Source organism: Numenius arquata, chromosome 20 (genome assembly GCF_964106895.1).
Source record: "Numenius arquata chromosome 20, bNumArq3.hap1.1, whole genome shotgun sequence".
In the NCBI taxonomy this organism is placed as follows: domain Eukaryota; kingdom Metazoa; phylum Chordata; class Aves; order Charadriiformes; family Scolopacidae; genus Numenius; species Numenius arquata.
In genome coordinates, this window is record NC_133595.1 from 2,604,019 (window position 1) to 2,628,701 (window position 24,683).

The 24,683-nt window shown below is 57.9% G+C and overlaps 4 protein-coding genes across 4 annotated transcripts; 1 reads left to right on the top strand and 3 right to left on the bottom strand.

The window, feature by feature from the left end:
• Positions 1-7,286: 7,286 nt before the first annotated feature.
• CAMK2N1 (calcium/calmodulin dependent protein kinase II inhibitor 1) lies at positions 7,287-8,367 on the bottom strand. The gene is made up of 2 exons (XM_074161742.1): positions 8,208-8,367; positions 7,287-7,357 (listed from the first exon to the last, which is right to left on the bottom strand). The coding sequence occupies exons 1-2, from the start codon at positions 8,365-8,367 to the stop codon at positions 7,287-7,289; spliced, it is 231 nt and encodes a 76-aa protein (XP_074017843.1).
• Positions 8,368-11,397: 3,030 nt separating this feature from the next.
• Positions 11,398-14,739, bottom strand: MUL1 (mitochondrial E3 ubiquitin protein ligase 1). Its single transcript, XM_074161728.1, has 4 exons — positions 14,608-14,739; positions 14,417-14,504; positions 13,588-13,708; positions 11,398-12,805 (listed from the first exon to the last, which is right to left on the bottom strand). The coding sequence occupies exons 1-4, from the start codon at positions 14,725-14,727 to the stop codon at positions 12,076-12,078; spliced, it is 1,059 nt and encodes a 352-aa protein (XP_074017829.1). The 5' UTR covers positions 14,728-14,739; the 3' UTR covers positions 11,398-12,075.
• A 1,704-nt stretch (positions 14,740-16,443) lies between these two features.
• On the bottom strand, positions 16,444-17,337 carry FAM43B (family with sequence similarity 43 member B). Its single transcript, XM_074161738.1, has one exon. It carries the CDS (start codon positions 17,335-17,337, stop codon positions 16,444-16,446), a length of 894 nt encoding a protein of 297 aa, XP_074017839.1.
• A 2,592-nt stretch (positions 17,338-19,929) lies between these two features.
• Positions 19,930-22,499, top strand: CDA (cytidine deaminase). The gene is made up of 4 exons (XM_074161736.1): positions 19,930-20,216; positions 20,540-20,651; positions 20,901-20,955; positions 21,659-22,499. Exons 1-4 carry the CDS (start codon positions 20,042-20,044, stop codon positions 21,770-21,772), a joined length of 456 nt encoding a protein of 151 aa, XP_074017837.1. The 5' UTR covers positions 19,930-20,041; the 3' UTR covers positions 21,773-22,499.
• Positions 22,500-24,683: the final 2,184 nt, after the last annotated feature.

The window sequence follows — 24,683 nt, forward strand, 5'->3', positions numbered from 1 at the left end:
TCTAAGGTTTTTGTTTTTTTTTCCCCTCCACGTATTTGCTCAGATCAGGTGAAAATAACCCCAGGGCAGCTTTCCAAAAGCACCTCCTCCAAGATAAGCCCTGTTTTTCTTGCTGTTTTCCATCTGGCTGGGAGTGTTCTTGGATGCTGTGGTTTGGGAAGGGCTAGGACCGGGTTGCACTGAGTCTCGTCCCGGCTCTACCAGCACCCACCACCCCTGGCAATGCAGGTGTCCCAGATGTGGGGCTTCGCCTCATCATCTCAGCTGGCCCTGGGCAGGGTCTCTGCTCCATATCCGCTTCCTCTGGCCATGACCGAGGGGAATTAGTTGGTGCTTCAGGTTTAAAACGATGCTAAGCTGAGAAAATGCTAATTAATTAGAGCTAGTTGGAAAATCCGAAGTGCTTCCTTGCAGTGGCATCGGTGAGGACCTTCTGTGTGTCCCCCCCCCTCCAAAAATACACATTTAAAAAGTGTTCTTTAGTGCTTCCCAGGCCTGGATTTTGCAAGATGCTGGTGTGTCTGGCCCCGTCATTGTGGCACTGGTGGGGATTTGGGGATGCCGGGGGGGGTTAGGAGGGGGTGCCGCAGGCTGAGCCCCACCACGTGCCTCTGAGTCACGGCGTATTTGTTTGTATTTGTGCGGGATTGGAGCAAAAATGGGAAACAGGGAGCTGGGGGGGGGACACAAACACAGCCTGTGCCCGCTGGGCTGACTCAGAGCTGGTTCAGCCCCATCTCCGCACCCAGCACCGTGACTCACCGCTGGGTATTTTGGGGTGTTATATCACATGGCCTGCTTGGGGTGGGTTTTTTTGGTGTGTGTGGTTTGGTTATTTTGTTTTATTTTCTTTTGTTCCCCAGCCTGGGAAGGGGCTGAGGCTCCAAGCCGTCCACATGAAGCTGCGGGGTCCCCGGGAGATGGTCCCAGCAGCTGCTTTGCTCCCCTTTTTCCATCATTGCTCATCAACAGTGACTCCATGGGAAAGGACGAGCGGGTTGGGAGGATGCCTAAAAGCTGCTGGAAAGACTGAGGTCTGCAAAGCAACGGGCTCGTACGGGTGTCACGCATGCAAAAATAATATATATTAATAATTGCAATGCCATAGCGTGGAGGGGAGCCCTAATTCCTCTGGTTTCCTTCATATCCCCCACACCGCATCGCTGGCAGGAGGCCGGGCGATAGCTATTGCAGGCGCATCCCGCCAAAACCCAGGGGGAAAACAATCACGGAAAAACTCCGGCAGGAATTCTCCTGCTGAGGCCAATGAGGCTGGGAACTGGGGCAGCCCCGAGAAAGCAGCAGCGATCCTTACCTGCCCGCTCAGGGAGTGAAAATGCTCCTGGGTTGCACAAATATGAGGCTGTACAGGCATCCCCACCCCCAAAAAAATAAAATCTGCCCCCCCCCCCCCCAAACCTCGAATATTTAACTGGGAAAACATTGGCAGGGCTGCAGAGCCCGGCGCTTTGCTCAGGCTTGGTTTTTATTTGAGCATCTGCTTCTGCATTTAGCTCCGAGTGAAACTTTTTTCTCATTTTTTGGTGAGGTGTCTCCCACTTGTTATTGTAATGCAACAGTTTGACACCTTGAGCAACGTATAAATTAAGATGTCTGATGTTTCGCTTAGTCCTCATTAGCGGGAACAGCTGTTTATAATATCCTAGAAATTTTAACTCCAGGCTAAAAGAAAATAAGGAGCCTGGGGAGGCAGGGAGCTCGGCTTTCTGGGTCCCTGTAGCAGGGAACAGGAGGGATTTGGGATTTTTTTTTTTTTTTTGCAGGATGCTCCCAAGGTGGGAAATGCTGCATCTTGGGAGTGGCTGCTTGACCCCCTCCAAAAAATTCCCATTGAGCCTGGCCCCTCCAAGCGTGGGTCCAGGAGGGAAGCTGCATGTGGGGCAGAGTTTCCCCGTTCTCCAGAGATGTTTAGCTTGCAGGGGGGCTGCTCAAAAATCCTGTTTAATGCTCAGCGTGGGCCTGGGCAGCTGAGTGGCTTGACCAGATTTGAGGTGAGAAAATTGCTTACCCCGTTGCCCCCGGGGTGAGGATGCCCCTGGGGATACTGACGGAGCTTAGGGACGAGCCATTTTTCTGCCCCGTTTTCCCCCAATTTTGCTGCCTCTGTGCTTTATACCTCTTCCCCACCTTGATTTTACCCTTTTGGGTGCTAATGTTGGTGTCCGAATGTCCCACGTTGAATAAATCAGGTGGGATCACAGAGCCTCAGTGGCCTCTAGTGGCTGTGGGACAAAGAGCTCGGGAATGGGGGACCCGCATCCCCCCAAAATTCCCCCCAAACGAGGAGCGGTTTGGGTCCACACCGCGAGGAGCCCTTCTCCCGGGGCGAAACCCAAAGGCACCGGGAAATTAGGCAAAAAAATAAAAAGCCCCAAGGCCACGTTTGATGGGGGAGCACCCAGCGGGAGGGTGCTGCACCCTACACCCCCCCCCCCTTGGCCCCCCCCAATCACCTCCAGCTCCATCGCAGGGACGGGCAGAGAGATCTCAAGCGTGGGAGAGGGCAACCACTGGCTTTTTTTCATTCCTCGGTTAAAAAGCTGGGGGGGGAGAAATGGAGTTTTTCCTGTGGGGCAAAAAAAAAACCCAACAAAATTCCTTCATGATTTTATCCCTTTTGCTAAAGGATATTTTATGTTGGTAACGCCGCAATATAAAACATTAACCACATGCGGTTGAAACCAGTAGCAGCCTCGAGAGAATGGATCAAAAGGGGGTTTGATACCATTAAAATGACCGGTTTCATCTCTTCCCCGCCGAAGGTCACTTAAACTGCCCCCTTCTCAGTAATTATGATTTTTTTTTATTATTATTATTTTTTTTCAACAAGAGGAAAAACTGACCCCGTTTTCTCCCCCGAAACCACAGCTTTTTGGGAGTGGGGTGGAGCATCCCTGCCCTGGACACGGCTGCTCTGCAGCCCCCCATCCCACGCCGTCCCTTCTCGCTACACCCCCCCCCCCCCCCCCCCCCCCGATAAATAAATCACTTTGCAGGGGAGCGCTGGCCTAGTTTAACGTGCCCTAGTTTTGGTGGGGAGAGGAGGAAAAAAAAAAAAAACCCACAGAATAAAAAGAATATTTATTTTGGGTGGTTGCTACATGGGCGTCCTTTCAGGGGAAGCACTTTGGGGGGGGGGGAGTGGAATTCGCCTGCTCCCCCATGCTCTGCTTTGCCCCAGCTGCAACCCACTGCCCTCGATTTTTCGGGGTGATTTTCTGTGGGTTATTGCAAACTGCTCTGGTGATGTGGGAAATGGGGGGGGGGAGGAGGGAGGGGGCAAGCTGATGCAGTCCCCAAATGGGCAGCCATCACCCTGAGCCCCTCCCTCCCCCCAGGGCTGGTATCATCCCTGGGGGGCTTTCAAGATGAGAATGGCTGATGCCGCAATTGCCGTGGGGATTTAAAGCCCACAGAAAATGAGTGGCTTTAGAGGTGAATAAAAATTCCACCACCACCACCACCCCCGGGGCTCTTGGGTGTAAGGGGCCAGGGCTGGTTTTACTGGGGCACCAAGTGTTTTAGCACCTTCCCCCTAGTGCCAAAATTCCCAGGGAAATGGGATTCAAGTGCATATTTGGGCGCTGGAGTGGGATGTTTTAAGCGCTCTGGGTGCTGCCGAGACCTTTGCCTCTCGCTTGTTCCTCCGTCACCCTCCTCCTTCCCAAAGTGCCAAGTTTCCTTCGGTAAATAAACCTGCAAACGGCTCTTTTATTTTATTTTAATTTTTTTCCTTCTTTTTTTTGTTTTTTCCCCCACCACTGCCAAAACAAGCAGCCCATATGGGCCAGGGCTGGGTGGTTTCTTTTTTTTTTTTTTTTTACTTTTTTGCTGTTTCCATGGGGATTTGGCACTGGAGCTTCTGGGTGCCGGCTCCCGGGGGGGGGTGAGAATGGTTTGGTTTTTGTTTTTTTTTTCCTCTCTGGTCCCCGTAACCGGAGCCCTGGTGGTGGCACCAGGCTCCCTGCCCGGCCCCGGCATCTCCCGGCCAAGGTCACCGGGGAGACCGCCGGCAGCCGGCCGCCTGCGTTGGGCCATCTGTTAAATAATGTATGCAATAAACTCCTGCCCCGTGGCCAGCTTAATCCTTAAATCCTCCTTCAGAATATCATCATCCCGGCGATGCGTGGCCAGGGGATCCCCGACTTCACATCTTTTATTTTTTTTTTTTTTTTCTCCCCACCATCCATCCCCCGACCCTCTCCTTCTCGCCCCTCCATCCCGCATCCTCCCCGTAAGCGAGCTCCCCGGGCTCTCCTGCTCCATTATTTATGCGCCGTGCATGAAAGATGCATATAAAAGAGCGGTTTATAATTTAGCAGAATCTCCTCTTCTTTCAGCCTCCCTTCCCCCTCGAGTTTCAGGCTTTTTCCGGCTCGTCCCAGGCTTTTCCGGGCTGTTGAGGGGTTTTGGGGGGCTCCCAGCACCATGCATGGACCCCAGCCCCGGAGCACCCTGCCTGGTGGTTCTGGGTTTCAGGGGGGTTTGGGTGCTTGGAGGTTTATTGATGCCTGGGAGAAAGAGGGCAATTGGGTCTGGCAGACCCATAGATGGGGGTTTTTTGTGCAAAATGGAGGCTTTTTTTGGTAAACCCAATTAACCAAGTGCCAACGGCCGCATCCAGCCCATGGTTATGTGTCTTACGAGCCGCCCAGAGCCGCCTTCTCCGCAGACACAGGATGCTCCGCTCCCCCGTGGGCTGTTCCTGCTCCCCCCAAAGCCCTGGGCTCACACCCAGCTGCCGTTTGGGACCAAAAAAAACCCCATTAGATTGAGGGGGGGGGGGGGGAAAAAACCACCATAAAACCCTCCCGCAGGCCCATCTCGTGCTTTGCAGGTGTGTGGGGTCACCCAGAATAGAAAATTCCAGGGCCAAAGGGTTGGTGGTGCCCGCTGAGTCCAACCCACACGGCTGCGACCTTGGGGGAGGAAAAAAAAAAATAAAAAATTAAGATAATTAGGGATTTTTTTTTTTTTTAATTTTTTTTTCAAGGGAGCACTTCAGCAAGTCTCCCCGTCCTGTCCCGCACCCGTGAGAGGCTGCGGGGGTTAAAAACGGAGACATAAATGGCAAAGGTGCTGGGAAGGGGAGCGCTCTGCAGACCCTTGCAGCCTTGGCACCCCAAAAATGGGGGCGTATGGGCAGCACCGGTGCCCTGTCCCCCCCCCGAAATTACTCAACCTTCCCCCCCCCCCCCCCCCCCCCCCCCCCCCAGCTATCACAGCACCAGCCCTGCTCGGCTGCAGGCGGCTTTTATGGCAATATATTATTTGATTTGCAATAAAACCCCCATCCCGGGGACCTGTTTCCCCGGGCGCGGTGATGTTTCCCCCCCCCCCCCCCCCGCCCGGCACAAAGGTTTCCTCGTGCCCTCGGTCGCGCCGGCGGGAGCGATAACGGCTCTTATTAACACCGGCAATGATTAACGACGGCGCTCGCGGGGAGTGGGCCGGGATTTGGGTTTAGGTGGGGGTGGGGGGAAGCGACGCCGGGATAAAAACATCCCGATTTTCCTTTTCCCCAGGCTTTCCCAGCAGCGGAGGGGACCTTTTTTGGGTCCCCCTCCCAGCATTTCAGGACCTCGTGTTGATTTATTTATTTTTTTTTTTTCCATAAAACTTGCGCTTCTTCCCATTTTAAAGAAAATATCCCATAAATAAATATTAATCGTAATTAATTATTCAGGGCGCAGCATGACCCCGGGGGCGGGGGCGGGGAGGGTGTCCGTGTGGGAGAGCGGCGAGGGGGTTTTAGGTATTTTTGGGGTTATTTGGGTGGGTGGGGAGGGATGCTCGCGGCGCTGGGCCCCGGCCGCACGCGGGAAAGCACGGCAGAGCCGCATTCATTTCATAGGATTATTTTTTTGTTTGTTTTGTTTCTTTTTTTTTTTTTTTCCTTTTTATTTGGACATTGCAGAAATAGCCCTGTGTAGTGGATAAAAGTGCAACATACACAATATTTAAGAAAAAGGAGGAAAGAAAACCTGCCTTGAGGTCTGTCAGTCAGTCGCAAACAGAAACAAGAAACCGAGCCCTCACGCAAGAGGCGCCGCTTTTTTTTTTTTTTCCTTTTTCTTTTTTTTTTTTTATGCACATCATGCAAAATAGTTAAAAAGAAAGATTAGAAAAGAGAAGTCAAAGAAAACCCCACGAAAGATCGACCGAGCCCTAGAAAGAGCAGAAAACCCCGAGCGCTGCTCAACCCGGGGAGGGAAATCGCTGCCCTCCGGCATCTCCAAGTGTTTGGCACTCTTGTGATTACATTAGATTAGGTTGTTGGTTTTTTTTTTTTTATATATATAGATTTTTTTTTTTAATACAGTCTATTAAAGAGGAAACTGCCACAATATAAGAGAGAAAAAAAAAAAACCAAACCAAAATCACCCACACTACAGACTGCATGGAAGTTAGAAAAGCCGAGCGTCCCCCCCGCCCCCCCCATACATAGAAAATCTCTCCCTTTGCTCACAGCAACCAAAAAGTACAAGCTTTAAAAAATAAACCAGCAATTCTTCCTCTAGGCCCTTCCTTTATAAAAGTTGTTTTGTTTTGTTTTGTTTTTTTCCCCTCGAGAACCTTAAAACATGACTAAAAGGAAATATATATATATTCTTTTATATCATTTTCCAACATCCAAAGACATCAACATTAAAAAAAAAATAATAATAATCATAAGGAAGGGGGATAGCGTGGTACATCCAAGTGCACGGATTCATTTTTGCAAGATTAAATAATGTAAACAAGGTGCCCGCGGGGACCGACCCTGGCCAGGGGGACACCCCGGGGACCGGCTCCCCCTCCCACCCCCCATCTTCCGCTGCCCCCTTTCCTCTTACCCCCCGATCTAACGTGGCGCGAGGTTCATCCCACCGAGACAAGAAATCCCGAGTAATTCAGAGCCGCGGCGTGCCGCCTCCGTTCATCCCTCGCGTCGGCCGGTTGGGGTGGGGGTTTTTGGAGCGGGTGATTATTTTTCCAATTATTAATTATTTTTATTCTTATTATTATATATATATATATTTTTTTTTAATTTGTCGCTGGGCTTTGTCTCGCTCGCCGCCCTCCCCTCCGTGCGTCTCCTGGGGGGCAGGGTGTGCTGCTGGGCGGTGGGCATCGCCGGCTGGCGAGGACGGCTCTCCGGGTGCTCGCTCGACGCGGTCTTGGGGGGGGGGCTTTATTTTGTGCTGATAACCTGTGCCGTTGTAAACCGACCCCCGACCCCCCCCAGCCCCCCAGGCTTCAGCCGAGCGTCCCCGGGGGGGGCTTTAAACACCGGGAGGGGCCTTTTCCGAGAGATTTTGCAGCACATCATCAATTCTATCATCTTCAATAACCACTGGAAAGCAGAAAAAACACACAGAACGGTGATGAATAGGCTGCCGCCGTGGGCCCCCCCCGCCCAAGGTCATCCCAGGGTCGTGGGGGCATTTTGAGGGGGGCGGGGGGGGGGGGGGGATGTCCCACAGCCCTGGTGCTGCTGGTGGCAAAGCCAGCACGGTGCCCCAGAGGGGAACCGGTACCTGGTGCACCGTGCCCCGTCCCCGGGGGAGGGTACCCGGTACCCTGCACCCTGCCCTGTCCCTGGTGGGGGTACCTACCCCCCCCGGCACGGTGCCTTGTCCCCAAGGAAGGTCCCTTCACCTCTACACCCCGGGGATGGTCCCCAGGGCACCCTGGGGAAGGTCCCTGCTGTCCTACACCCCGGCAAAGTGCCCGGGGCACCGTGACCTGTCCCCAGGGAAGGGCCCCGGGACACGATGCCCGACATCCCGCAGGGAGCCCAGAGAGCACCGTGTCCTGTCCCTGGGGACAGTCCCCGGTGTCCTGCATCCCGGGGAAGGTCCCTGGGAAACGATACCCGACATCCCGCAGGGAGCCCCGTGCGCTGTGCCCTGTCCCTGGGGACAATCCCCGGAAAGGTCCCGGGGACACGATGCCCGACATCCCCCAGGGAGGCCAGCGCACCGTGTCCTGTCCCTGGGGACAATCCTCGGTGTCCTGCATCTCTGGGAAAGGTCACCGGGACACCGTGCCCGACATCCCGCAGGGTCCCCGGTGGGCCGCGCCCCGTCCCCGGAGATGCTCCCCGCTTCCCTGTCCCCTGCATCCCGGGAAGGTCCCCAGTGCCTCGTCCCCGGGGAAGGTCCCGGCGCCCCCCGCCGCCTCCCGTCCCCGCCGACACCCACCTCTCTTGCTGCGGCCGATTTGCCCCAGCTTGGGGGGCCGCTTGCCCTGCCCGCCGGCGAGGAGGCCGTCGGGGCCGCGGAGGCGAACGGGGAAGGGCAGCTGCCCCACGGCCGCGTCCCCCGCCAGCTGCCCCTCGCCGTAGGGCGGCCCCTCCGACATGGGGGCGGCGGGGGGGGGCCCGCCGCCGCCGCCGCCCCCCGACAGCCTCCCGGGGCGCGGGGCCCGCGGGCCCGGGGCAGCGGCGGAGCGGAGCGGGGCGGCCGCCCCGTCACATCCCGGCCCGGCCCGGCGCTGCTGGCGGCTCGGCGGCTGCGGCGGCGGCTCCGGCGGCGGCGGCGATAGAGGAGCGGGAGGCGGGACCGGGCGGGACGGGGCGGGAGCTGTACGGCCCCCGCCACGGGCAGCGGCACCGCCCCCGGTGGGCTGCCCCACGCACCCCGGGGATCCCCGGGGCTGCCCCACCGGCCTGCCCCGCAGCATCCCCGGGGCGGGGGGCCGAGCTGCCCCACAGCATCTCCGGTGAGCCCCACTTCCCTGGGGAGCCCGGAGCTGCCCCTCGGCATCCCTGGGGAGCCCGGAGCTGCCCCACAGCCACTCCTGGGGAGCCCCGAGCTGCCCCTCAGCATCCCTGGGGAGCTTGAAGCTGCCCCACAGCATCCCCGAAGTGCCCCACAGTATCCCCGTAGAGCCCAGGTCTGCCCCACAGCCACTCCTGGGGAGGCCCGAGCTGCCCCACAGCATCCCTTGGGAACTCTGGAGCTGCCGAACAGGCAGCCCTAGAGACCCCAGACCTGGCCCACGTTACCCCTTTAGAGCCCAGGCTGCCCCACAGCCACTTCTGGGGAGCCTAGGCTGCCCCACAACCACATCTAGGGAGCTCAGAGCTGCTCCACAGCATCCCTTCTGAGTGTGGAACTGCCCCACAGCATCCCTTGGGAGCCTGGAGCTGCCCCACGTTATCCCTGTAGAGCTTGGAGCTGTTCTACAGCAACACCCCGTGAGCCCAGGCTGCCCCACAGCATCCCTGGGGAGCCTAGGCTGCCCCAGAACCACATCTAGGATGCTCAGAGCTGCCCCACAGCATCCCTGGAGAGGCCAGCACCTGTCCCCATGGAGCGTGGGCTCAGCCCCACATCTGTCCTGCAGAGCCCAGCAGAAATGAGCCTTCGCAGGACCTCTCCGTGGGGGGCTGCGATGTGGGGAGTCACTCTGGGTGCTCTCGGCTGTCGGTCCCCAAGACGTGTCCCTGCCCAAGCCTTTCCCGGAGCAGCGTGGTGAAACTTGTGGGTCACTTTCGTGCTTCAGCTTTCCATGGGGTTTTCCCCGCGGCAGCCACGGGCCTTGGGGGTTATTGCCCGGCCAAGTGAGCCAACCCAGGCGAGGGGTGATGGGGAGGCTGGGGCTATCGTTTTGGGGCAGATTACAGCTATTTGGGGGAGTGGGGGGGTCAGGCATCCCTGGTGCATCCCCTGCAAAGCGGAGTGGGGGAGGACAGTGGGGACAACAGGAGAAAAAACCCATTTGTGCGGGGTTACAACATCTCCACCGGCGGATCTCTCTGGAAGCGGGAGCCCGGCTCGTTTGGGGCCGAGCGGGACGGTGGCAGGGGAAGGAGAGGGGCTGGGACGTGCTGCCCCGGGGCTGCTCCCATCTCCGAACCCCTCGTTTGCCGAAAATCCTCAGCTCCGGGAGCCGCACCAGCCCCTCTCCCGCGCCCCCGCACACCCCCGAGCTGTCAGCTCCTTACATAAGGTTGCGTCTCCGCCCGAGATATCACGGGGGAAAGCTTGAAAACAGGAGGCGAAAGGTAACGGGGAAAGCACAGCCCCCCCAAAAGTGTATTTTTAGGCTTCGCGTGACGGCTCCGTTCCCCGGGGAAAACGCTGAGGCTGGGGGCCTCAATCTGCCTGAGGGGGGGTGACCTCCCCGCTGCCCCCCATCCAGGGGACGAGGCTTTTTGGGGTGGTCGGTCCCCAGGAAACCGCAGCTGTGGGGGGAAAGGCAAAGCCGTGATACAGCACAGGGAGCGACGGGCAGCAGCGGCCACAAAAAAAAAGCCTCTAAATATGATTTTTTTACAGCAGAAAGCGCCTCATAAGAAAAGGAGTCGGGGGTCTCAGGTGGTCCGGGATCTTAAATCCGCACTCTTGGGAAGACGGCAGCATGATCCATGGGGGAAAGTCTTGGGGCTTTCTTGTTGTGGGTTTGTTTTTTTTTTTCCACGATGCACTTTGAGCCGCTGATAAAAGGAGGTTTTATTTTCCGGCAGCAGCAGGAGGGCACGCAGGGCAGGGCAGGGCAGGGCGATAACCGCGGGGAGAGGAGGGATGTCTCTCTCTGCCGGTGAGATGGATTCTGGCTTTTCCTGCTGGGATTCTAGCTTTTCCTGCTGGGTTTTTGGCTTTTTCCGGCCGGGATTGTGTCTTTCCCCGCCGGCAGGCAGCGCGCAGGCAGGCAGCATCGCTGCGGCAGGCGGCCACCGCCATCTACAGCCGGCTGCATGTGTCCCTTCCCGGCGCTGGGGTGGCCCAAGGCCCCGCTCCTCGAGCCGGTGGCTTCGTGCCACACAACCACAGTGGCCTTCGGACACCTCCCAGCCGGGCTGGTTAATGAGGAAACAATCCTATTTCCTCCTTAAATTCAGCATTTTTCCTGGCGATCGCTGGAAAAGCAGAGCCCTCAGGGGGATTCGAGCGGCTCTGCCTGTCGGCAGGCACAGGGTCTTCCTCCAAATCCTGGGAATTTCGACCGTTCCTATCCCAGGCTCCCAAATCAGGGACTCCCCCAACTCGTCCTTGTGTTCCTCTAATTAAAAATTCGGTGCCCTCCACAGCAAAGGTTAATTGAAGCCTCATTTTGGGTTCGTTAACCCTCTCGGGTGCAGTTACCGGACGTGATTTACAGCAAAACGGGGGAGTCGGGGAAGGGAATTTTCCTTTTCCATATGAAAGTTTGGGGTTTTGGTGCCGCCTGCATTACAGACAAGGGGACAGGGGTGTCTGTCATGACAGCGCTGTCGTGACAGCGCAGAGGGACGCGATCCCACCCACCCCACCCCTATCACCACTCCACAGCGATTTACATTCCCCTGGTGCTGATCAGCACAGCGTGTATGGTCCCCAGAGCACAGAGGGGCAGCAGATCCCGTGTCCCCCCCCATCAGGGTCACGCAATGATCCGAGATAAACACACTCTTCATCCTATTTTATTACTTTACATCCCTTTTTCTATCCCAGCTCAAGCCAAGTGCAGAAAATCAGCCACAGCGTTTTCACCTCCCCGTTCTGGCGTGATACGGTCACAAACCGATTTCGGGGATGATGACAGAACTACTTGTGTTCACACAAAACACCCCCCCCATAAGTCCCCTGAAAGCCCACCCCGCTCCGTCGGTCTCCGGAGCCAGGTGGCAGCGTCGCTTGAATCCTGCAGCCTCAGAGAAGCTGTAACACATCTTTTCCCCCCTCCCACCAACGTTTTTATAAGCTGGTTATTTCATGACGCAAACCCTGAGAGTCTGACTCTTAACAGAAGCGCTTGAAACTGCATCTCCTCTCCCAGCTGAGCGCCCTTTGTGAGGAATCCTCATCATCCTTTGCAAGGAATCCTCGTCCCCCTTTGTGAGGAATCCTCATCATCCTTTGCGAGGAATCCTCATTTCTCACCCCAAAAACCTCCAGAGCGCGATATGAGCCCTGCTCAGCCGGACTGTCACCTTTTAAGACCCGGCTCTGCACCCCGACTCGCTCCAGCTCCTTCCCCTTCCCCAAAAAACCAACCACCCAAGCAGCCAGGTGAGAAAACCCCTCGGCGAGAGACAGCTTTAATGCCAAAAGCTTCCCCCCCCTCCCCAACACCCACAAAAATTTAACTGTTGTATAAAGGCACCACCCTGGAGATGGGCTGCCGGCAGATGGGGCACTTTTTGGGCTCGGGGAGAGCCCGGTAGCACTCCTTGCAAGAGCAAACGTGCCCGCACTCCAGGAAGACGCAGGATTTGATGTTGCTTAAACAGATAACGCAGGCGTTTTTGAGGGTCTCTCCCCCCTCCACGTTCATTTCGCGCATCAGGCGCTCCTGGGCCTGCCGGAATTCATCCTGCATCTGCCTGAGGTGCCGCTGCTGGCGGTGATGCCGGTATTGCTTGCGGAGGATGAAGAAGAGGATGGCGCAGGTGGCAAAACCGAAAACGACGGTGAGGATTTTCCAGAAGCGGACGTTGGATTCTTGTTTCTGCAGCAAGGAGTCGAAATCCAGGGCGCTCAGGTAGTAGGGCATGCCCTGCTTCGGGGGCTGCAGCTTGATGGTGGCGTTGTCCAGGACCAGCTCTCCCACTCCCGTCAGCGCCGTGCCCACCTTCAGCATCTGCTCCGTCTCCTGAATGCCCTTGGGGCGCTCGCCGCTGATGTAGTGGCCGATGACATCGGTGAAGGACTGGACGGAGGGGTGAAATTTCTCATACACCGTCTCCAGGCTGAGCTCGGCGGCGTCCAGCGGCTTCATCACCCTGACGGTGACGCCGGCACCGTCCTCCTGAGGGACCAGGTCAAAGGGGGTGGTGTTGGTTCTCTGGTGGATGATCTTCTCATAGTCGTTCCTGGGGAAGGAGAAGGGGATAAAGCTGAGCGTTAGCACTTCCCCCGAGGGAAACATCGCCTGGGCTGGACTGTGATTTTTGGGGATTGCCAGCCATCACCCGCCCTGAGGGAAGTTTATTTGGATGGGATTCGCTGGAGAATGGCACTTTCCCCTCGTGACACCACTCAGATATGCACGAAGCCCCTCCACCCTCACCTCAGCGCTTCCGCAGTCCCTGCAGAAGCAGCGTGGGCTTCCACCGTCACCAGGAGAGCGCTTCAGCCCACCTAATTCCCCCTCATCTCCCTGTGGCATTCCTGGCTGCCAGAAACCACCCTGCAGGGAGAAGCGCTGCCTGTCACACACGCAAATTCAATAAGCGTTATCCAATTAGCTGAGGCTCGAAAACTGTCGCTGTGCCCTCGTTCCAGCAGCTCTCAGGACCATCCTCTGGTCCTGAGGACCCAAATCCAACTGAATTTCTGTCTTGAAGGTCTCGTTTTGCTCGGGAAATACCACCCATAACGACAACGTGGGGCTGCTGATAAACGTTCTGCCCACGTTGGGTTACTCTCCGTGCTTGTCTGCAGCCCCTATGTGAACCCTGAAAGGATACAGCCCTGAAAACAGCCAAAGGTACCCCATTTTGGCAGCTGTAACGGGGCCACAGCCACTGTGGGGTCCAGTTCTGGGGCACCTTGGTCACTCTGGCCATGTCTGAAGCCATCTCAGGGTGTCAGGCCCTCCGAGGGCACCTCAGCTGGTCTGAAAGCCAGACCTTTGCGGGCGCCGGGCACGTACCAGAGGTGGGTTGTTCGGTTCCACACCATCTTGTGCTCCTGCAGCGTCAGGCGCTGGATGACGCCCTTGCAGTTCTCCACAAACTGGCTGCTCAGAGTCTCCTTAACAGACCGCACCACGCCTGAAAGACAAACCCGAAATGCATGTGAGGTGCTCGTGAATCATCTGCTTCACTTCTAACTGCGTACAGCGAGTATGGGCAGTATCTGAACAAGATCTGTTGGAGCACGTCCAGAGGAGGCCATAAAGATGCTGCGAGGGCTGGAGCCCCTCTGCTGTGAGGACAGGCTGAGAGAGTTCAGCCTGGGGGGTTCAGCTGGGGGGTTCAGCCTGGAGAAGAGAAGGCTCCAGGGAGACCTCAGAGCCCCTTCCAGTCCCTAAAGAGGCTCCAGGAAAGCTGGGGAGGGACTCTGGATCAGGGAGGGGAGCCATAGGACGAGGGGGAAGGGTTTGACACTAAAAGAGGGGAGATTGAGATGAGATCTCAGGAAGAAAATTTTTGCTGTGAGGGTGGTGAGAGCCTGGCCCAGGTTCCCAGAGAAGCTGTGGCTGCCCCATCCCCGGAGGGGTTCAAGACCAGGTTGGAGGGGGCTTTGAGGGACCTGGTGTGGTGGGAGGTGTCCCTGCCCAGGGCAGGGGGTGGCACTGGATGGGCTTTAAGGTCCTTCCAACCCAAACCACTCTATGATTCTGAGACGAGGGAAGCTGAAGAGCCGACAGCCCGTGCTTTGAGCTGTCAGGAAGGCCAGTGGCCGCCTGACAGGGGGGAGATGAGCCGCCAGGAGCAGACCCGCGAGGCTGGGCATGACACCCCTTGCCCTGCTCCTACCTTCGATGACCGCGTAGGGGACGCAGCGCCCCGGCGCCTCCAGCAGCACCGCCCGCAGTTCCCCATCCAGCCGGACCTTCTTGGCGCCCTGCGGGGAGGAAACGGGAGGCCGCGGCTCAGCCGACGGTACCAGGCCGCGATCGGGGCCCGGGGCCCCGGCGCTCCTTACCCCGGTGACCCCTCGCACCCACCTGGAGGCCGCGGGCGACGCGGGTCTTCTGCCGGTAGACGGAATAGAGCAGGGCGGTGAGGGCGGTGCTGGCGGCCAGCAGAGCGGCCTGCGCGGCCGAGGGCCGCCCGCCGCCCTCCATCGCCGCCGTTACCGCGGCAACAGCCCGACGGGCGCCGGGTGATGACGTCAGGCGCGACGCTCTGGCCGGCGGTGACGCCACCATAGAGACGCGGTCCGCCAGGGCGGCCGCTGGGGGCTCAACCCGGTACGAAGGGCCCTAAGTATCCCCCACTAAAACCTTGTTGGGGGGCTGGGGTCTGGTCCGCCTCTCCCCTCTCCCTCCCCACGGCCTGTGGGGTGGGATTCGGCTTCCCCCGGCCCCACGGGGCGTTGGTGGGGGGTAAATCCCAGCCCCGGGGCCCTTGAGGGAGGGCAGGCCGGGGCCCAGCCCCTCCGTGCTCTTGGGTGGGTGATGCTAAACCCCCGCCCCACAAGGCCTTTGGTGGAGATTAGCCCAAATCCCAGCCGCCACCCAGGATTGTTGTAGCAGGGCCCAAAATATCCCAATTCTCCCAGGCCCCCTGTGGGGGGAACAGTTCCAATGCCCCCCCAGGGCCTTGGAGGAAAAGGAGGGAGCTCCAGGCCTCCCATCCCCTGCCAGGGCCTTGGGGACACCGTGGGAGCAGAAACCGAAATCCCAGCCCCTACCCGGGACTGTGGTAGCAGGGCCCAAAAAGATCCCAATACCCCCAGGCCCTCTGGAGAATGGGGGTGGGGGGGCGGGAGGGCAGCTCTAATGCCCCCCCTCCCAGGGCCCAGGAGTTGAGTGGAAGCCCAAATCCCAGTTTCCCCCTAAACCTGAAGGGTGTCAGGCCAAAGTCTTTCCCCCCTGGGCTGGGGAGGGGGGGATCTGCCCAAACCCCAGCCCCATAGTGCCTTAGGGAGGGGTGTTCATAAGTCTTCACTGAGGTGTGGGGCAGCAGCACCCCATGGCCTCCAAGGAACCCCCCACTGCAAGGACACGGCTCAATGTGAGGCCTGTGGGGATTCAGCCCCCAGCCCCATTTAGTAGGGACCTTGTGCACCACATGCAGGGCCGCAGCCAGGCTTGGGGGGTACACACAAGACCCTGCTCTCCCCCACCTTTCCTTTTGCCATTGGTTATTCTGGGAAAGCAGCAAAAGGGGAGGGAAAAAATAGCAAATTTTTGGTAAATGATTGATGTTCAGGGCCTTGGCCCTGCTTTTGGGGTGAGCAGTGGGGGCTGCAGGCAGGTCCCACTCTCTGCTGGGAGATCCGAGGGGCTAGACCCCCATAGCAGCCTCCCTGGCGCGGGTGGCCTTGTGCCACCCCCCCACCCCCCAAGCTCTATTTTTAAAAAAGCAAGTTGCCATGACTACGTGGAGCAGCTCTCGCCAGCCCTTGGTGCCGCAGGGAGGATGCAGAAAGAGCCAGGGATCCTGCAGCCCCCCCTTGGCTTGGCTTCCCTTGTGGGGGGTAAATTCAGTATAAAGCCCCCCAAATTCGGTATAACTCCCACCCCCCCAACTGCCTCGATGCTTAACTCTTCCTCTCCCGTTGTCCAGGGCTTGGTCCAGGCGAGACACAGGCGCTGTTACACCACAGAAAACACACATCGACTTTATTATGGCCGCTGCGGAGGAGGCACAAGAGCAGGTTTGTGTGGGAGGTGTTGGGGGGGGTCCCTGGGGTGCAACCCCCCCCAACCAAGGGGTCTTCCTTACAAACGAAGCCGCCGTCTCGTCCAGATTCATCCCCGAGGAGGGTCCGAATTCAGCTTGGGGTGCAGGGAGGGCACCTTGTCCCCAAAACCAGGCTGACCCGCCGCTGTGGCTCAGCACGTCAGGGACCGGGGGCCACGCAGGCTGCACCCCCGCATCTCCCTGGCCAGCCGCATCACGGCAGTGGGACCCCCGTCCCCCCGGGGTGCCCCGGTGCCGAAGGCCACCTCCTCCTCCTCCTCCTCCAGGATGGAGCTGAGGCGGGGGGCGCAGCGGGCCCTCTCGGCGGGCGGGCGGTAGGGACACTTGGCGTTGAGCAGCCTGCGGAGGGGCACCAAGGGGACGATGGCGTCGCCCAGGAGCTGCTGCTGGACGTGACGGAAATCGTTCTGCCTCTTGAGGCGTTTGAACTCGTTGAAGGCGGAGGCGGAGGTCTGGTAGAGGAGCAGGGCCATGGCGCGTGCCTTGTCAGCTTTGGAGACCAGGACGGCGTGGCAGCGCAGAACCACCGCCTTGTTCTTCACCTGGTGCCGGTAAACCCAGGCGAAGACCTTGGGGTGCCGGCGGTCGGCAGCGCAGTAGGTGATGCGGTGCAGGAGGTACGCGTGGCCTGGCCGGCGGGCTCCCTTCTCGCAGGGGGTCATACGGATGCCTTGGGGTCCCAATGTCAGCTTCATCTTGGCCCCGCCGGCCCCCGCGTCGCTCTTAGCCCAGATCTTGCCCACCGCCTCCTCCGTGCAGCCCTCGCCCTTGGCGTGCAGGGTGACGGCGTTGCCCAGGTATCGCACCGTGTACGTCGGGTCCTCCTTGTTCAGCTCCACTTTCTGGCGTTTGCCGCGGAAGATGCTGCCCAGCCGCTCGAGCGGGCAGTCGGGCAGGAGGTCCGGGCAGGAGCGCAGGAACCCGGCCAGCAACGCCGCGTAGCTCAACCCCGGCCCCAGGCTTTTGCCTTTGCACTTACGTTCATTTTCCACCAGCACGAACTTGCTCCGGCGCCAGGGCAGCATCTCTGTTCCGCCGAGGGGCTCCCCCTCCACCACACGCCTCCGCTAATCCCAGCTCTTTGCCAGCAGAGGGGCGAACCCCCCCCCCTCAACCCCAGACCCCCAAAACTGGCTGGGGGGTGCCCCTGCACCCCCCCTCCCCCCCACGCAGGGGGGGATGCGCCTACCCCGGTGCGGTGGGATGCAGCTGCCCGGTATCCGATGCCGGTTGCCCAGGGGAAGGATGCGGAGCCGTTTGGCCGACGATGCTGCCGCGTTCCGGCTGCCGCCTGTGCCTGCTGCGGGAGCGACAGCGGCTGCGGGGACGCAGTTCTCCGTGGGCTGCTCCACCTCCCCGCGACGCCGCCGTCGCCCTCGGTTCACGCTCAGGCAGGGAAATAAAGATGCTGGTGTAATAAAGACATTCCCCCCCCTGCAGCAGCCAGACCCCCAGCAACCAGAGCCCACCCACGCTGGGGGAAATTAGGGCAGGATCCGGGGGGATGATTTTTGGGAGGGTCAGACATCAGCTGCTGACGCCGGCATGAAGAAAGAAGGGGTTTTTCCCCAAAGCTGAGCGCTGCACTAGGGGGTGCACTGAGGTTTGCAGATCCTGCAGGTTTGCTGGTATTTTTTGCTCCAGAAATCCCATTTTTCCCTATTATTTTCACCCAGCCAGGTCCTCCCTCTCAGGCTCAGCTTTTGCCTTTTAACCTGTTGCTTTTAACTCTGGCCAAGGCCCTGGGGTGGATTCTCTCTGGGCAAAATGAAATGCCATTTGGAGCAGCACAGATTTTTGGGGGAGCGCTGTGGGGTGCCTGTGAGATTTCGGCCCCACAGCAGAGTCTGAGACTGTTCAGGATTCAGCTCCTTTGGTTCAAACCCTAATTTCCACTCTTTTTTTTGCCACCTGGGGCTTTTTGTGGGTGCAGTGGGGAGACCCTTGGGCTCAAGGACCCACAAAGTTGTTGTGGCTGCCTTGGGATTCAAAAATGGGGAGGAGAAAGGGGTAAAATAACAGTGTGTGCCCCCATTTTTAGTGAATTTGGGGAGGAAAACCTGAGCAGGGTGTTGCAGAGAGCGGGAAGCCATTTCCCAGCAGCTTCCCAGCTTTTCTATGGTTTGAGCGAAGCAACTGCAACCTTAAAATAGCTGCTTCACAGGCAGGCAGTGCCGGCCCCGCTCCTCTCACTGCCGTGGCCTTGGCAGCCTCGTAGGTTTTTGCAGCCAAAATAATAAAAAATGTAGGCGTTTGAGGTAGTTTATGGCTTTTCTGCTGTGGCTCAGGGTGTGCAGTTTGCTCTCGGCACCAGGATGGTTTCAGGGAAGGGGCGATTAGTGAATTAGTGCAAATGAGGAAGGTTTCAATCCACTCCAGCCTTGTTATCTCTTATTTCTGTTCTCGCCCTCATCGACAGAGTTAAGGACTCTTTATTTAATTGTGTGGGGTTCATATCAATGGGGCAGGTTTAAACCCTCCACGAAAGCTCATTTATTTATAGATCCCACATTATTTAGGAGGGGGGTCCCCCTGCTCCCATGGTGCCTCCCACAGGCCGCCCTGGGGCTGGTTTTCCTTTTCTCTCCCAGGTTTTGGGGGGCACATGAGCATCTGCAGCTCGTTTTAGATGGGAAAACAACTGGGATTTGCACTTCAAAAGCTGAAAGAAAGGCTCTGAGTTGGTTCAGTGCTGCTGATCCCTCCTCTAGATGCTTCTTGCCTTCACTGACTGCCTTTGCAAGTAACTAACTGTCATCATTAGGTTCCAGGGTGAATAAGCACCTGCACAGCGCGAGGAAGGTGGGTGACCTGGGATAATACTGATCCGTTCTCAATTCCCGGTGTTTGTACCACATCAGAGGCTGCTGCTAAATCGGGTGCCGCATCTCAGCCTGTCTTGGCTTGTCAGCAGCGACCCAGCGCCAAGATTTGCTGGCAAAACCGGCCGGTAAGGTCAAAATCCTCCCCAAATCCAGCACACTGGACAAAAATCACAGTGATAAATGAGCAGAAGCTGTGACATCCATCCTTGCAGCTGGAAAATGGGGCATTAAGCTCCTCCAGCAAGGGATAAAAAAAGAGATATCTTTAATTAAAGAGCAATTTGCTGATCAGCCTGGCATCCCAGGAGCCCTTTACCCAGCATGGGCTGATTCCCACAGAAGAATTTGGACTCGAGCGGCACGAGGGCATCCCAAAATGGGCTTTTATGGCCCCCCTCTTCAGCCAGCTTTCTCTGCTGCCTGGCAGCCTGTAGGTAAAAGACCTGGGAAAATGTGATGTATATATATTTTTTTTTTCTGTTTTCAATCAAATTAATTTATTTCTTTTGATCTCACTGATCAGGAGCTGCTTTTCCCCCCTCCTCTTCCTCCAGCAGTGATTTAACAACATTTTCCCACGGAGCCGCACAACCAGTTTTCAACTGGGGAGGAAAAAAAACACCACTGAGGTGGCCGTGGAAAAAATGCTCTGTTGGGACAGAGAAAGGAGGAGGTAAAAAGAAATAAAAAGGAGAAATTAGAAGAAATGAGACAAGCGTGTGGGGAGGGCATGCGGGGGACCCCCTGAGCCTGATGCTTTGAGGGTCAGGGCTGTCCCCAGGGATGCTTCCCGGGCTTCGGCTGCGTGCCGGGGCGTTATCCCGGCGGGGCCGGCCAGCCTATTTTTTCCAGGCGAGGAAATATTTAACTGCGGCGTCAGCGAGCAGGGCAGGCGGGTGCAGGCATGGAGGGTGGCGGGCAGCGCCCGGCCCCCGCTGCCCCCCCGGACCAGCCCCAGGGGGAGTCCCTGCAGCTCCTGCTGCGCCGCAGCCGGGAGGCCAAAAACTGTGCCTATTGCCCCTACAGCCGCTTCCCTGTGGGTGCCGCGCTGCTCACTGCCGGTGGGGAGATCTTCTCTGGTAAGCCGGGGCTGTGAGACCCCCACCTTTAGGTTTTGGGGTCCCCCCCACAACCCTTTGGACATGCATGGGGGTGCAGAGGGAACAGGGTGCTGGTTCCCCCCCCCCAGCTGCCTCTTGGCAGCCACTATCCCAGAACGAGCCAAAGATCGCGGCGGATGGGAAAATACGGGAAATAAATAGGGGAAGTGGGGAATGTGTTGGCAAGAGGGCGGTGCACAGGGAATATGGAGCTTTTTTTGCAAATTCCCCCCCCAAAATCACCCGGAGGGAAGCTGGTGGGGTTCAGGGTGGCTGAAGGGGTGCTGGGGACTTCCCTGCAGGGTGCAATGTGGAGAACGCCTGCTACAGCCTGGGGGTGTGCGCCGAGCGCACCGCCATCCAGAAAGCCATCTCCGAGGGACACACCAGCTTCAAGGCCATGGCCGTTGCCAGGTAAGGGCACACCGAGAGCTGGCATGGCGAGGGACAGGTGGGGGGGCAGCGGGAAAAACCCCAAGGGGCAGCTTCTGCTGCGGCAACCTGAGAATTTTGGTGGGGAAAGCAGGTTTTTGCATGGTTTTTTTGCGGATGTGGGGGGGGGTAAATATGCTGTGGCTCTTTATTTATTGGTGGATGAAGGTCTTCTACAGGTGTTCTCCCCCCACCCCCGAGACTGAGTTCTGTTCCCTTCTCCTTTGGCAGTGACATGGGGGACTTCATCACGCCCTGTGGTGCCTGCAGACAAGTGATGAGAGAGGTGAGTATTCACATGGGGGCCCCGCGTCTCCTGACCCCAGGCATTTTCCCCAACCCCACGCATTGCCCCCTGACCCCAGGCATCTCCCCCAAAACACCTGGAGGTGGAAAGGGGGAGTTGCAATCTCTGTCCCCAGGACCAGCTCTGGGGTCCTCAAATTGCCCTGTCCTCTGGGAAAGGGGGATTCCTCCCTGTCCCACGAGTGCTCGGTGGTAATTCATTAACTCGCCCTCTCCAGGGGGTTTAATTCCTCCTGGGAGCTGCTGGGTGCAGAGTTTGGCCCTGGAGCTGTTGCCCCGGCTCTGCCAAGCCTGAAAATGGGGGTTTTCCTGAGCTCCCCACAGAGCCCATCCTGCTCATGCCTCCCTCCTCCCCATGGGCACCCCGGCACCTGCAGCCTGGTTTTGGGTGGTTAATATTTAATGGGTCGTGGGGCTCGGCTCGGTGGCCGGATTCATCAGGTTTGGAGGCACCAGGACTCACCCGGCGGGGGGGGGGGGGGGGGGAGAGCAAAAATGCAGGATCTGAGCCCAAAATACCCCCTTGGGGCAGATGATGCTGAAAAGCCGCCCCAAAATACACGCAATAGAGGGGGATGCTCGCCACAAACCTGGCCAAAAAAAAAAAAAAGGATTATTTGAAGAATTTGAGGAAGAAGTGCAAGTTTTGCATCAAGGCATTTCTTCTCCCTCTTCTCCCCCAGTTTGGCACGGACTGGGATGTCTACCTGACCAAAGCAGATGGGACCTACATCGTCAAGAGGCTGGAGGAGCTGCTGCCGCTCTCCTTCGGCCCCGAGGACCTGAAGAAGGTGTGAGCAGTGCGGCCGGCGCCGGCCTTTGCCCTTCGGCAGCAGGGGAGGATGGTTTTCCCCAATTCCCCTGGTGTGTAAGCGGCTTTTTGGGGACGATGCAATGGGAAATGCATTTATAGTGTTAAGTTATCCATTCCTCTCACTCGTTTTCTGATTCAGCGCTGATTCGCAGATGCCGGCCCCACCTCGCCCCAGGGAAATGGTGAAATCAAATTGTAGAAATTCTCTGTTATTAGGAAAAAAAAAAAAAAAAAAAGTGTCCAGATACCGCTGTAGGCGAGGGGGGAGATCACAGGCAGAAAAGGGTTTGAGGCATGGTTCGAGCTTGGGCTTGTTGGTACCGAAAGGACTCCTGAATAATGCAAAATCATTGCTTGGGAAAATGCTGAATTCTTCAGCTCTAAAGGAGAAGTGAAAGCCAAGAGGAAAGGCTCCACCAGCCCCAGCAGTTATTAATAAGCTAGAACTGGATGGTTATCCCCCTGAGCGTGTCCTTTGCTCATTTCTCTCCGGCTTGTTTTTCTTCCTTTTATTCCGTTTGTGGGGACGAAGAGGGAGAAGAGTTTTCTGGGGAGTTTTGTGTTTCCAGAGTAACGCCGTTTGCTGATCGTACTATTAATTTAATTACGCACAATGAAAAATTAATGTGATATATTTCCAAACCGGCGCTGGGTTGGGCATTACTGCCTACGCCCAAGCGAAATAAAAGCAGTCCTGGTTTATCTCCTGCAATTTGCAGTAAAATGATGAATCAATCACAGGGAAGGGGAAGCGGGGCCTTGGGGCTGCCCCGCTGCCAGGCAGGGCGGGGGGACACTGGGTGTGCAGGCAGGACATGACCAGGACATGGCACAGCCCAAAGCGTGGCCAGGGTAGTGCTGCCCACATGGCTAGTGTCCTCCTGCCCTCCCTGGCCGTGTCCTGCTCTGTGCCCTGCTCCATGCCCTGTGTGTGTACTTGGGCTGTGCACAAGTGTCAGGGTTTAACCCCAACAGCAACTGGGACCACACAGCCACTCGCTCGCTCCCTGGTAGAACAGGGAGAAGAGAGAGAAAAGGAGGGGGAAAACCCCTTGTGGGTTGAGATAAAGATGGTTTAACAGAACAGTAACGGAAGAGGAACATAATAATAGAATCATGGAATGGTTTGGGTTGGAAGGGACCTTAAAGTCCATCCAGTCCCACCCCCTGCCCTGGGCAGGGACACTTCCCACCAGACCAGGTTGCTCCAAGCCCCGTCCAACCTGGCCTTGAACCCCTCCAGGGATGGGGCATCTACAATAATAATGCTAAAAGAGTATACAAAATAAAGTGATAGAACACAAGGTGCTCTCCCTATGCCATGCTCGCTTGCCCAGCCTCTCTGGAGCAGCGATTGTGGGTTCCTGTCCTCCCACAACCCCCATTTCTATACTGACCATGACGTTTATGGTATAGAATATCCCTTGGGCCAGCGTGTCCTGTCCGTGCTCCCTCTCAGCTTCTATGGGAAGCTGAAAAATCCGTGCCTTAATATAAACATTACTCAGCAACAACTAAACCAATATGTGTTAGCAACACTCTCATACTAAATCCAAAACACAGCGGTTACTAGGAAGAAAATGAACTTTATCCCAGCTGAAACCAGAACAACAAGCCGTGCCCAGGGCAGGGCTCTGTGCCGTGCCTCAGGCTGTGCCCAAGCCATGCCCAGGGCAGTGCCATGCTCTGTGCCCTGCTGTGCACTAGTCCGTGCCCTGCCGTGCACAAGGCACACCCAGCCATGTCCCGGGCTGTGCCCTGCGTGGCACCGGGCTGTACCTTGGCTATGCCCTGCTCTGTGCCCTGCCATATACTGGGTCGTGCCCCACCGTGCACCGGTTTGTGCCCTGCTGTGCGTGGGGTCGTGCACAAGCCATGCCCAGGGCAAGGCTCTGCTCCATGCTCTGCCCCCGTGCACCGGGCCGTGCCCTGCATGGCACCGGGCTGTACCTGGGCTATGCTCTGCTCCGTGCCCTGCTGTGCACCAGTTTGTGCCCTTGTGTTCACAAGCAATGCCCAGGGCCGTGCCCTGCACTGGGCTGTCACCCACCATGCACCAGTGTGTGCTCTGCTGTGCACAAACCATGCCCAGGGCAGTGCCATGCTCTCTGCACTAGTCCGTGCCCTGCCGTGCACAGGGCACACCCAGCCATGTCCCGGGCTGTGCCCTGCATGGGCACTGGGCTGTACCTTGGCTGTGCCCTGCTCCGTGCCCTGCTGTGCACCAGTTTGTGCCCTTGTGTTCACAAGCAATGCCCAGGGCCATGCCCTGCACTGGGCTGTCACCCACCATGCACCAGTGTGTGCTCTGCTGTGCACAAGCCATGCCCAGGGCCGTGCCATGCCATGTACTGGGTCATGCCCCACTGTGCACCGGTTTGTGCCCTGCTGTGCACGGGGTCGTGCACAAGCCATGCCCAGGGCAGTGCCATGCTCTGTGCCCTGCTGTGCACTAGTCCTTGCCCTGCCGTGCACAGGGCACACCCAGCTGCATCCCGGGCCGTGCCCTGCGTGGCACCGGGCTGTACCTTGGCTGTGCCCTGCTCCGTGCCCTGCTGTGCACAAGCCATGCCCAGGGCCGTGCCCTGCACTGGACTGTCACCACCATGCACCAGTTTGTGCCCTGCTGTGCACTGGGCCGTGTCCTGCCCGTGCACAAGCCATGCCCGGAGCAGTGCCCTGCTCCATGCCGTGCCACGCGCTGCTGTGAGCCCTGCTCTGTGCCCTGCCGTGCCCCGGGGCCGAGCCCCTCTCCGCGTCCCGGGTCGTGCCCTGCTGTGTCGTGGGCCGTGCCACGCTCCACGCCGTGCAATGCCCTGCTCCGTGCCCCGTTCCGTGTCCGGGGTCGTGCCCTACATTGCCCCGGGCTGTGTCCCGCTCCGTTTCCCGGGTCG

What these genes read in the sequence shown, in the direction of transcription:
- CAMK2N1 (XM_074161742.1), bottom strand. Translation starts at nt 8,367, where the DNA reads ATGTCGGAGGGGCCGCCCTACGGCGAGGGGCAGCTGGCGGGGGACGCG. An exon ending in AATCGGCCGCAGCAAGAGAG is followed by an intron (nt 7,358 to 8,207) that starts GTGGGTGTCGGC and finishes TCTGCTTTCCAG; the next exon opens with TGGTTATTGAAGATGATAGA.
- MUL1 (XM_074161728.1), bottom strand. Translation starts at nt 14,727, where the DNA reads ATGGAGGGCGGCGGGCGGCCCTCGGCCGCGCAGGCCGCTCTGCTGGCC. An exon ending in CCCCTACGCGGTCATCGAAG is followed by an intron (nt 13,709 to 14,416) that starts GTAGGAGCAGGG and finishes TTTGTCTTTCAG; the next exon opens with GCGTGGTGCGGTCTGTTAAG. An exon ending in AACCGAACAACCCACCTCTG is followed by an intron (nt 12,806 to 13,587) that starts GTACGTGCCCGG and finishes CTCCTTCCCCAG; the next exon opens with GAACGACTATGAGAAGATCA.
- FAM43B (XM_074161738.1), bottom strand. Translation starts at nt 17,337, where the DNA reads ATGCTGCCCTGGCGCCGGAGCAAGTTCGTGCTGGTGGAAAATGAACGT.
- CDA (XM_074161736.1), top strand. Translation starts at nt 20,042, where the DNA reads ATGGAGGGTGGCGGGCAGCGCCCGGCCCCCGCTGCCCCCCCGGACCAG. An exon ending in AAGGCCATGGCCGTTGCCAG is followed by an intron (nt 20,652 to 20,900) that starts GTAAGGGCACAC and finishes CTCCTTTGGCAG; the next exon opens with TGACATGGGGGACTTCATCA. An exon ending in GCAGACAAGTGATGAGAGAG is followed by an intron (nt 20,956 to 21,658) that starts GTGAGTATTCAC and finishes CTTCTCCCCCAG; the next exon opens with TTTGGCACGGACTGGGATGT.